Raw genomic sequence first — 10,288 nt, 5'->3', positions numbered from 1 at the left:
CACACACACACATATGCCTGAAATTAATCACCTCCTGCACACTGCCATCTGTCCCAAAGCTCTACAGGGATCTAACATTACCACCTATATGCCAAGGATGTTTATGGAGTCCATGAGCATTTTTTCCTAAATACTTATCAGTCATTTATAAGCAACATGCCAAAAATTTACCGGCTCCAGCTTTTCCAATGTAAACATCTGGTTTTACCTTTTTCCAAGCTGTAGTTTTTCCTTTCTATTTTCTCTCACTTTTGTTGAAACAAAAAGCAATGAATCAAAAAATGAACGATCAATAGTGAAAATAACTGTAAACCTAGTACATCACCCACAGAAACAATGGCTATAGAGAATGTAGGAAGACCAGACTTTTAGAAAAAATAATGTTGTAAAGAATATTTAAATGGTTTTATTAATTTAGGGATTTCACAAATTCATAAATGAAAGCAATATTCTCTTTTTGTATGCCAGTTAAGATTAAATTATTATTAAATACTGCATGCAACTTTGAAATCAGTGTTACTATGGAAACACATTAAAAAATATGTATGTAAGTAAGAAACGTGAAAAGGGGTTTAACTATGATTGTCCACGATCACACAAACCGTATGTTGTCATTCAGTATTCTGTGTAATATTGTTGTGTATTATTGTGTGCGCAACACATGCTGTTTCTTGGATGTCACGTACAAATTCAAGCGACAGACGTGACATTTTCTGTTTGCATCATCGCTGCTGGTGCTGCTTAACTGATCATACAGTTTGCAATATTAATAATAAACAATAGCAGAATAGTACACGAGATATCGGGAGCCAAATAGGAATTTAAATGACTTTTTTAAATCTCGCTCTCCGCTAATAGATTCACATTAATTATACCAATTTTTCAAAGGACCCCTGCATTGGCAGCCTTGTTCTTCATCTAGTCACACTTCATACCAAGCCCTTCATGCACATTCTTTGAAACACTGTTCACACTGAAGTCACACTGAACTGAAACCACCAAAGATCCACGAGGTGTGTGACATCAAGTCGGGGGGCAAAAAAACAGATATTAAATAAAAACGAGCAATTTAGTATAAAGAAACGACTCACCTCTGTTAAATGTGGATCGCAGACCTCTACTTTCCTCAGTGGATGTCAATGTGTGTGTGTGTGTGTGTGTGTGTGAGAGAGAGAGAGCGAGTTTGTGTCCGGTGGCTGTACATGTGTGTGTACCAACAGGAACCTCCCTCAGGAGGAAGCAATGAAGACTGAAATACAGACCTGGAATGGTAACTGCTCTCTCAGGCTCAGTGTTTAACATGATATTTTTAGGTAGTTAGACTACAACACCTGATCTCTCCACATGGCATGCTTTCATAATGTAATCCTGTATATGAGACCCCTAACATGACAGCACGCAGTGTTCAGGCACTGTTTTAAACAGAAACAAACTCAGTTGTTCAGTACGAGTGGCATCTTGCATCATCAGAGGAATGTCACTAATGTGTGGACAGCTGCAAGAATCAGTCACGATTCGTCCGAGTTATTTCTGGAGGCCTGAAAAAGTCAAGGGAATAAAATAGGTGACACGCAGACCTTTTTTAAAGTTTTAATTATTTTGATAGAAACTAATTAAAATAACACAGGTTGCCAATCAAGGGAGGAATGAAGCGTTCCTGAGTGTGTTCATTATCAGGATGTGTTGGTACAGTCCTCCTCTGGGATCTGTCTGCTCTGTGTATTGAGGCTCAGTTCCAGCTGCCTCAGCTGCTCCAAAAAACCAGAGTTGGGTCCAATGTCTCGATTCAGACGCACAGCAGTGATAGCCTCCACTAACAACAGGCCCTGGCAAATCATCAGGTACGCCAAAACCAGCGCTCCAGAGCGGCTGACACCCATGGCACAGTGAACAAACACCTTCCCTGAAAGACATTTTGATCAGTCCTTTTAATAATAGCTGAAAGTAACTCGCAGATTGCTTAACATTAATGTATGCATGTCTATTTGCTTAGCCTCTAACCATTTTTCTTCAGCGCACTGTCAATGAACTGTGCGGCTGATCTGAAGAAAGGCTGGAGGTTGAACTCTGGGTGGTCTGCAGCTTCAACAGCGTGGTATTCCACTTTGAGGTCTCTGTAGAACTGCAGGCCTGTGTTAATGCGGTGTCGTCCTGCTGCAGCGTTTAGTATGTGAGTTATACCCAGAGATGAAAGTGTGATTTTATCTCGTGCCACAGACCTGCATACACACACGGCATACAGACTGATTTACTAGAATATCGTTTTTGATACATTTCATGTCGCCTAAAAAGAGTTTTCCACTCACTCATCTCCAATGTAGAGGTTTGGCCAGACTTGATTGACGGGTGCCACCGGCTTCCTGTTTGTCCAAAGGATGTTCCTCAGCTCTGTCAGAGATGCCGTTTCTTCCTGCCGGGCTAAGTGACTCCTGCAGCAATAAAGATGTGTGTGTGTTGTGTGTGTGTGCATATGTGTTTGCATATGTGGATGCTTATGGGTTTGTGTGTGACTGATTGTATCTTTACAGTGTTTGGGCCTGTCTTCGTCTCCTCCTCTCTCTCTCCAGGCTCATGTCGAGGCTACGGAGCTGCTGCAGGAAGCCTGGGTTTGGGCAGATGTCTCTATGCGGCCTGACAGCGGCTACTGCCTCCTGCAGCCTCAGGCCCTCAACAATCATCAAAAAGGCCAGCACCAAGGTTGCAGATCGGCTCACGCCCATCAAACAGTGTACAAACACCCGTCCTGGGATTGAGATGATAAACATTACCCTCAATACCATTTATAGATATATAATGCTGTTAAAAAGTATTTGCCTCCTTCCTGGTCTGTTTTTTTGTTTTTTTTTTGCACATTTGTCACACTTAAATGTTTCAAATCATCATCAGTTTTTAAATTGTGATTTCATTCATTACTACCTGGTATGAAAAAGGAATTGTCCCCTCTTGTTAAATCATGAATTAACCATGATTAACAGCATTTTTTGGAAAGCTAAGTTCAGTTTCACTCGCCTGATTACTGCCAGGCCTGATGAATCAAGAACTCATTTCAATAGAACCTGTCTGACAAAGTGAAGTAGGCCAAAAGACCTCAAAAAGTAACACATCATGCCGAAATCTAAAGAAACTCAAGAACAGATGGGAAACAAAGTCTGAAAAGTGTTACAAACCTTTGAAACTCCAGCAAATCACAGTGAGGGCGCAAATGCACAAATGGAGGAAAACTGGAATATGTCTGAACCTTCCCAGGAGTGAGCAATGTGGGTAGGTTTTAGACCTGTTACATCTCCTGCAAAACTAGCACAGCTTTTCATATAAGAATGTCATACCAACAGTCAAACGTGGTGGTCGTTGTGTGATGTTCTGGGGCTGCTTTGTAATAGGTTCAGGGGGCAATCACTTTTTCACATAAGGCCAGGTACGCTTGAAGAGCTTGTTCCGCTTAATAAATGAAATCCTCATTTTAAAGCTGGAGCCAGAAACCAAATCTAAATCCAAACTAAAATAAGGATTCCTTATTTTAGTCAAGAATAAAATCTAATCTCATTAGATGGTGTGGCTGTATGACACTGAGATCTAATCCAGCCACATGCTGTAACCCTGCCCACTTGCCTCCCATGGCTAGTGCAGCTCTGATGTATCTTGCTGTTGGATAGAAGAATGGACTGAGGATGAAGTCCATTGCATCATCAGCTTCAACACCATAATAATCCACTGACATGTCTCTGTAGAAGCGCGGGCCAGTGTTGACGTAGAAATAGAGCCCGTGGCCTGGGTTGGGGGTTCCATGAGCAGCATTTACAATGTGAGTAATGCCCAGATTGTGAAGAGTGCCCTTGTCACGAGCTGCTACCCTGAAACACAATAGCACACTCAGTGCTGCACGAGTGCAGAATGTTTATAGATGTGTGCGCATGTTAATATGTGCACGCATACTCATTGCCTATGTAAAGGTTAGGCCAAACTTGATTGACATGTCCAGTCGGTCGTCTGTCAGCGAGCAGAAACTCCTGCAGCTCTGAGACAGAGGGAGGTTCATATGGAGGATCCCTAAGAGACATACTGTACAAACACACAGACACTCATAAATCGCACAAACACATGTCATTTATTAGCCCTTCACTATGAAAAGCTTCTGTAAATGTTAATGTTTGTTATGTAAACTTATTAGTCATCCCAGCTTCTTTTAACAACACACAGACCTGAGAGTGGGATTTTCTCAAGATGCCACACATGCTTTCTTTCTAAATGTTTCTTACCTGAAGGATCCCCCAAACCAGCCCAATCTCATGAACTTACCTCACTTCGAGGCGCTTCGGTTTCCTCTCCTACTCTGCCTGCTCTTATTTGTTCATCACAGTCACACATAGCTGGGGTTGTTTCCTTTTATAACTCTGTAATCATACACTCAAAAGTGACAAAGTTATCTAACATACTGTGTTCACTGTTCAGGCACTCAAAACCCATTTTATTCATGGTGAATGCAGACCTGATGTTTCATTCTCATGGGGCAACCCTGAGCCTTATCCTGTGAACTTTAACATTAGCTCACATGTTTCCATGATGACTGTGGACTGTTATGTAACACGTGGCTGCTCTGCGTGTGTCTGTGTTGCTACCCTGCTGCAGAGTAAAGCCTGCTGCTCTGTCCCTTTAAGAGATGTGGATGATATTCACCAGTGATTTATTAGCTTTATCTACTTTTAATCTGCTCATACTGATTTAGGCTGTTTACTATCAAATAACCAATTAAAGAAAGGAAGACTGCATGACCTTAGGCGTGCAATAGTGCAACAGTAACAGTTGGCATAACCTCACTTTTATTTTGGAGTTCTCATCCTATATTTTCTTTCTGGTCCCTGTCAGAATTATAATGTTTTTATCTTTTGGGTCTCTTCTTACTCCTGAGCAAACACCTGATGGCACACTTACACTTCATCATCCAATCAAGGCCCAGCACTATATCTACCAGTCTCCACCAGTTTGTTCTGTCAGCTTGTGTGGTAGCAGAAGTGCTTTTATCTGCTTTTTTCAAGCTGAATTTATTTCTTGTTTGTTTAACCATTTCCTGCTTGAACTCTTTCCTGTTGTTCAAGGTTTCCTCTGCGTGCAGACACAAAACCCACAGTGGTAATAGGTCTCCAGTTGGTCCAGACACTACCAACCTCATCCTGACAAATCAATTACCCTTTAAACTGCCACTTCAGAGTTGCCTTTCATGCGTCTAAGTTCAACTAATGACCAAACTTAGTAAATAAACCTTTGCTTTGCCATCGTTTTAAAACTGTTTATGTACACAGACCAGCCACTTTATTAGGTACAAGAATGTGACCGTGACTCAAAGTTTTAAAACAGGAACCAGTAAGTAATGTCACCATGGCTACTTCCATTTCGATACATACTCACGAGCCAGTCTGTTCAGTACACCTGTTTAATTGCTTGTTAATGCAAATATCTAATGACTTATATTTACATGGCAGCTAGTCATTGCATTCAGGCATGTACACATGGTGAAGGTGACCTGCTGAAGTTGAAGCTAACCACCGGATAGGGGACGAAAGGTGGTTTAAGTGACTTTGAATGTGGCATTGTTGTTGGCAGCAGACAGGCACCAACAACCTTAACTATTCCTGAAACTGCTGATCTACAAGTGGCTGCAGCTCAGGAGGTAGAGCAGGTCATCTACTAAATGGAAAGTTAGTGGTTAGATCTCCTATGTCAAATATCCTTGGGTAAGATACTAATCCAAGTTGCTCTGTGATGCATCCAAAAGAGTGTACATGAATGTTAGATAAAAAGCACTTACTTGGGGGGAAAAGCGCTTGTATGAATGAGTGTAAAGTTGTATAACTTCACATTATTGAATTTTTGAAGTTTTGTGCTCAGGTGAAGTAGAAAAACGCTATATATGAACCAGTCCATTTATCTAATGTGATTTCCCCACACAACTCTGTCTAAAAAGGTCATCTTGAAGCCAGACTGCTTCAAGCTGGTACGAAGGCAGTATAAAGTCATGTAACCACTTGTCAAGGTCAACTTGTTACAACAAATGTATGCAGAAGAGGACCTCCGAACGTATATCACATTTAACTTTGGCTTACAGCAGCAGAAGACCACAGTGGGTGTGGCTCCTGTCAGAAAAGAACAGTTTGCACAGACTCACCAAAATTGTGCAACAGCACACTGGAAAAACATCAGCTGTTCTGATGAATCTCGATTTCTGCTGCGACATTCAAGCTGATGGTGCTGGAATGATTTTAGAGATATTTTGTTGATACACTTTGGGTACCAGCTGGTACCTTTAGTACCAGCTGAGCATCATTTAAACACCACAGTTGACCTGAGTATTGTTGCTGACCATGTCCATCCCTTTGTGACAACACTGTACCATCTTCAGATGGCTGCTTCCAGCAGGATGAAAGACTGTGTCACAAAGCTCAGATCAATAAAAACTGCTTTCTTGAACATTTAAATGAGTTCACTGAATTCAAATGGCCTCCACAGTCACCAGATCTCAATCAAACAGAGCACTGTTAAGATATACAGCTCAGCAATTAAACATACCTGTTTCTGTCAGATTGATTAGGCAATATTAAGTAAGCTCTTGGCAATTAAAAAAAAAGCAAAATGAAACAAATAATTATTTTATTCGAGGAATCCTTGACTAAAAAAGTAGGTGTCTTATCAGGAAAACTGTTCAAGGTTAAACCTTGTTAGAAGTCAGATATACATATTTTTGAACATGTTTAAAATTGCAGTGTGCATCTGACCAAACAATTTAAGTGAGATTTGACAAAACATTAATGGGTTTCATAAAACTGTCCGTACAAAGCATGTGAGCAGGACTCCTAACACTCACAGAGAACATTTGAATATGATTTAAATATGAAAAACAAACCAGGAGAAACATGACATAAAGGCTCAGTGTGAGCGCTGCTGCTGCTGGACTGTAGAAAGGCAGCAGACAACCTCGAAAATAAAAATAAATAAATAAAGGTCACTCCAGACTTACACCTGCAACTACATCAAACAAAATCTAATTACACATCATATTTACAAACTACTGATCGCCAATTAGAGTGGAGTTCTACATATGGAGAGGTGTTCATTAATCAAATGAAGGTGCAGTGAGGAGCAAAGGCTGTCAGAGAATAGGACACAGCCTCCTCTTTCGTGTCAGCTGTTCATCCAGCTTGAGGAGGAGGGACAGGAAGTTCCGGTTGGGGTAAATGGCTCGTTTTTGGACAACATGCTTCAGAGCATCTCTCAGAGTAAGACGCTGCCACAGCATCAAGTACGCTATGACCAAAGTGGCCGATCTACTCACACCCATGATGCAGTGCACCAGAACTTTTCCTGTAGAGAAGGATGGAAAATATCATGAGGGCCAGCTCTTGAAAAGAAAAAAAAAACAGTATAATATTCACATTCGGTTTACCATCTTTGCTCATCAGGGCTTTGTGTATGAAGTCAGTTGCAGGTTTAAAGTACTGACTGAGGTCAAAGTCCTCTGAATCCTCCGCTGGGATGCCAAAGTAAACGCAGGTGCTCCCATAAAAACTCTGGTCACCAATGCTGCCCTGCTTGGAGTGCGCTGCGTTCAGGACATGAGTGATGCTAAGCTTATGCAATGTCTTTTTATTCTGTGCTACAGCCCTGTAGACATGGAAAAAGATGGAAAAAAGAGTAAAACTAAAGAATAGAACAGCCATGTCTAGTGTCTATAAATGCTAAATAACTTAAATGTAAAAGGAATACAAATTCTCCTTTTCAGCAGGCATTTCTCTCCAGCAGAATTCAGAAAGATGTTGTACAAAAGCACACTCACACATTTCCTATGTACAGGTTGGGCCAGACTTCATCCACCGGTGTGAGCCCCACAGGGCAGGAATCCAAGATGACCTCCAGTTCTTTAATGAGTAGCAGGTCCTGTAGCTGTTTGCTCCTTGACATTCTCCCTGGACGCAGACTGCTCCTTCAGCACACCCCCACACTGCTCTGGCTGTCTGTGCCCACCGTCCCCCTTCCCACCGAAGTCTACAGCTCAGTGAGAGGCATGAGCAGGTGGTTGTTTGAACGCTGCTTGGCTCCAAAATTAGCTCTCTGTGTTCAGTGTGCTCTCAGACTGTCTGGATGTAGTTATTTAATGTTGTAACGCTGTAGCATTGATTGGTCTGTTCACTGATGCTAAAAAACCCCAGGGGGAGAATTCAGGAGCTCGCACTGATACCACTGATGTCACATTAGAAGAGGACAGGGGAGGGGAGTGAATGAAGCTGAACACTTTGGTTTATACATGCAATAAATGGTGCAAATGGAGGAGGAAATAGAGGGTTGTTTCTGGCTTTCTTACTCTGGATCGTTTAAACCATCATCCTGCAGTTTTTGGTCCAGGTCTATGAGCTGTCGCAGGAAGCCTCTGTTGGGAAAAATCCAGCGCTTCTGCTGCACACAACGTATAGAGGACAACAGACTGAGGTGATGATGAATCATCAGGTAGGCTAGGACCAATGCAGCTGAACGACTCACACCCACAGCACAGTGCACAAACACTTTCCCTGAAAGTCAGAAAAGGCAGAAACAAATATAGTGAAAACTCAGATTTGTATCATCCTCTGAAAATCTGCTTGCAGTACCTCCTGATGTCAAAGCCTGGTGAATGAACTCAGCTGCGGGGTAGAAATATGGCGAGAGGTCAAATGTGGGGAGGTCGTTGGCAGGGACTCCGTAATATTTCACTGTGGTTCCATAGAAATCATCACTACCTTTACAGCAGAGTTTACCATGTGAGGCATTCAGCACATGAGTGATCCCTAGCTGGTAGAGCCCAAACTTGTCATGAGACATAAACCTGACACAAACAGCAGATGTAACACATGAATACAATCCAGATGTGCATACGTTGAATTTAAATCCAGCTCACGATACTCACATGTCTCCCAGAAACAGATTCGGCCACACCTCGTCTCCATGTCGACAGGAGCGTGGAGCTGAGTGTAAAACCTCCTCCAGATCCTGGAGAGATGAGATCTCCCACTTTCTCTCTGATCCCCCTGCCACACACTTCTTCTGTTTTGGCTCCAAATCTTGTATATCACATATCATCCCTGTGGCAGCACCTGAGGAGGACTTTCTGTCTGTCATTGCAAAGTTTTTACAATGGCAGACGGTCTGCTTTGTTCTTTACCAAAATGAAACCAAGCTGCACTCTGCTGCCTTCGCCTTGACTCTCTTTCAGCAGCAGTTCCACCTCACTCAGCCTCTGACTGTCAAAAACAGGTGGCTCATTGGCACTGGCTCTCAGTCAACCTCTCAAGCTTGCTTTCCAGTTATGACAGACTCAACGGTACAATCTGTAGGAAAGGTATGACATGAGATCTACTTAAACGTGATAGAAAAAGCTATTTAAAAACATTTATGTTGAGAATATAATTATCTGTTGAGAGACCAAGGAGACCATTTGAGTACAATAAACTCATTGTTATGTTCAAGAAAGGTGTGTTATCGTGTGTTATCCATGCTCTTCTGCATATCTTGGTCATAATGAGAATTCCCAGCAGCTTAAAGCAGTTAGTCCAGAAGCATTTTCACTCTGAGATCTGCCATTCACTGAATAGTTTCTGTTTTTTGGGCCATTCTATGTAAACCTTAAAGACAGTTATGCAAGAAAATCCCAGTAAGTCAGCCATTTCTGAAATACTCAGACCAGACCAGCAACAATGCCACATTTAGAGACTTTTAAATCACCCTTATTCCCCATTCTGATGCTTTAGTACCATGTCTGCATACATAAATGCAGTTTTATTGTAATCTCTAATAAGCATTTGCTTAGTGAATGATGGCACATGTTTTTAACATTATAGGTTTAGTTTGTATTAACTTTTCTTCCTACTTTCCTCTACATAATGATGCTTTCACGGCTAAAAGAGTAACAACATTTACTGCCGCAGTCGGCTTGACACTAATATTCAATGCCCCAAAATGACAATGAAAACAGCTCATTTCATCAATGATTTGTTGCTAAAACGATAGCACACTCTTCACTTATACATAGCTTAAGTTCATGCATGAGATATTGATGTATAACATAACCTCATATAAAAAAGTTTGAATGTTATAAAGGGGGGAAATGAATGCCAAGGCAAGAATGACAATACTGTTTTAAGAACGAAAACCACAATAAAACAGTCAAAGTTGACGGATTATAGAAATCCCAGGCTTTCCAAGTGTAACCAGCAGATGTCAGTGTCCTTTGAGCTGAAGTCTCGCAGGAGGCATCCTGCTCCTCTTG

General features: G+C 41.6%; 4 protein-coding genes across 5 annotated transcripts in view; all 4 read right to left on the bottom strand.

Annotated features, from left to right (window-relative positions):
- The window catches only part of dusp29 (dual specificity phosphatase 29), a 2,575-nt gene extending 1,133 nt beyond the window's left edge, over positions 1 to 1,442 (bottom strand). The window contains exon 1 of one of the 2 annotated variants that reach the window (XM_042215427.1): positions 1,092 to 1,442. The gene's annotated coding sequence lies outside the window, so the exon portion shown is untranslated. The remainder of the gene's footprint in view (positions 1 to 1,091) is intronic. The other variant, XM_005950134.2, reaches the window with a different exon arrangement.
- Positions 1,443 to 1,582: 140 nt separating this feature from the next.
- LOC102307637 (dual specificity protein phosphatase 13) lies at positions 1,583 to 4,646 on the bottom strand. The gene is made up of 7 exons (XM_005950133.2): positions 4,297 to 4,646; positions 3,934 to 4,059; positions 3,610 to 3,851; positions 2,527 to 2,743; positions 2,307 to 2,429; positions 2,002 to 2,219; positions 1,583 to 1,903 (listed from the first exon to the last, which is right to left on the bottom strand). The coding sequence occupies exons 2-7, from the start codon at positions 4,056 to 4,058 to the stop codon at positions 1,674 to 1,676; spliced, it is 1,155 nt and encodes a 384-aa protein (XP_005950195.1). The 5' UTR covers position 4,059; positions 4,297 to 4,646; the 3' UTR covers positions 1,583 to 1,673.
- A 437-nt stretch (positions 4,647 to 5,083) lies between these two features.
- Positions 5,084 to 8,114, bottom strand: zgc:153981 (dual specificity protein phosphatase family protein). Its single transcript, XM_005950123.2, has 3 exons — positions 7,826 to 8,114; positions 7,436 to 7,653; positions 5,084 to 7,353 (listed from the first exon to the last, which is right to left on the bottom strand). Exons 1-3 carry the CDS (start codon positions 7,948 to 7,950, stop codon positions 7,142 to 7,144), a joined length of 555 nt encoding a protein of 184 aa, XP_005950185.1. The 5' UTR covers positions 7,951 to 8,114; the 3' UTR covers positions 5,084 to 7,141.
- A 24-nt stretch (positions 8,115 to 8,138) lies between these two features.
- Positions 8,139 to 10,218, bottom strand: LOC102305485 (dual specificity protein phosphatase 13). Its single transcript, XM_005950124.3, has 4 exons — positions 8,930 to 10,218; positions 8,634 to 8,848; positions 8,351 to 8,555; positions 8,139 to 8,229 (listed from the first exon to the last, which is right to left on the bottom strand). Exons 1-4 carry the CDS (start codon positions 9,139 to 9,141, stop codon positions 8,208 to 8,210), a joined length of 654 nt encoding a protein of 217 aa, XP_005950186.1. The 5' UTR covers positions 9,142 to 10,218; the 3' UTR covers positions 8,139 to 8,207.
- Positions 10,219 to 10,288: the final 70 nt, after the last annotated feature.

Source organism: Haplochromis burtoni, unplaced genomic scaffold (genome assembly GCF_018398535.1).
Source record: "Haplochromis burtoni strain Fernald_Lab_line unplaced genomic scaffold, NCSU_Asbu1 Contig_719, whole genome shotgun sequence".
Lineage (NCBI taxonomy): Eukaryota > Metazoa > Chordata > Actinopteri > Cichliformes > Cichlidae > Haplochromis > Haplochromis burtoni.
This window is presented reverse-complemented; position numbering and strand designations above follow the sequence as displayed.

Coding starts and splice junctions, on each gene's coding strand:
- LOC102307637 (XM_005950133.2), bottom strand. CDS start 4,058: ATGTCTCTTAGGGATCCTCCATATGAACCTCCCTCTGTCTCAGAGCTG. Junction 2,744..3,609: donor AGCTGCACTAGCCATGGGAG/GCAAGTGGGCAG, acceptor TCTCAATCCCAG/GACGGGTGTTTGTACACTGT. Junction 2,430..2,526: donor CGAAGACAGGCCCAAACACT/GTAAAGATACAA, acceptor TTATTGCTGCAG/GAGTCACTTAGCCCGGCAGG.
- zgc:153981 (XM_005950123.2), bottom strand. CDS start 7,950: ATGTCAAGGAGCAAACAGCTACAGGACCTGCTACTCATTAAAGAACTG. Junction 7,654..7,825: donor AACCTGTACATAGGAAATGT/GTGAGTGTGCTT, acceptor CCATGTCTACAG/GGCTGTAGCACAGAATAAAA. Junction 7,354..7,435: donor AGCCCTGATGAGCAAAGATG/GTAAACCGAATG, acceptor CCTTCTCTACAG/GAAAAGTTCTGGTGCACTGC.
- LOC102305485 (XM_005950124.3), bottom strand. CDS start 9,141: ATGACAGACAGAAAGTCCTCCTCAGGTGCTGCCACAGGGATGATATGT. Junction 8,556..8,633: donor CCAGGCTTTGACATCAGGAG/GTACTGCAAGCA, acceptor TCTGACTTTCAG/GGAAAGTGTTTGTGCACTGT. Junction 8,230..8,350: donor GATGGTTTAAACGATCCAGA/GTAAGAAAGCCA, acceptor ATGTGACATCAG/TGGTATCAGTGCGAGCTCCT.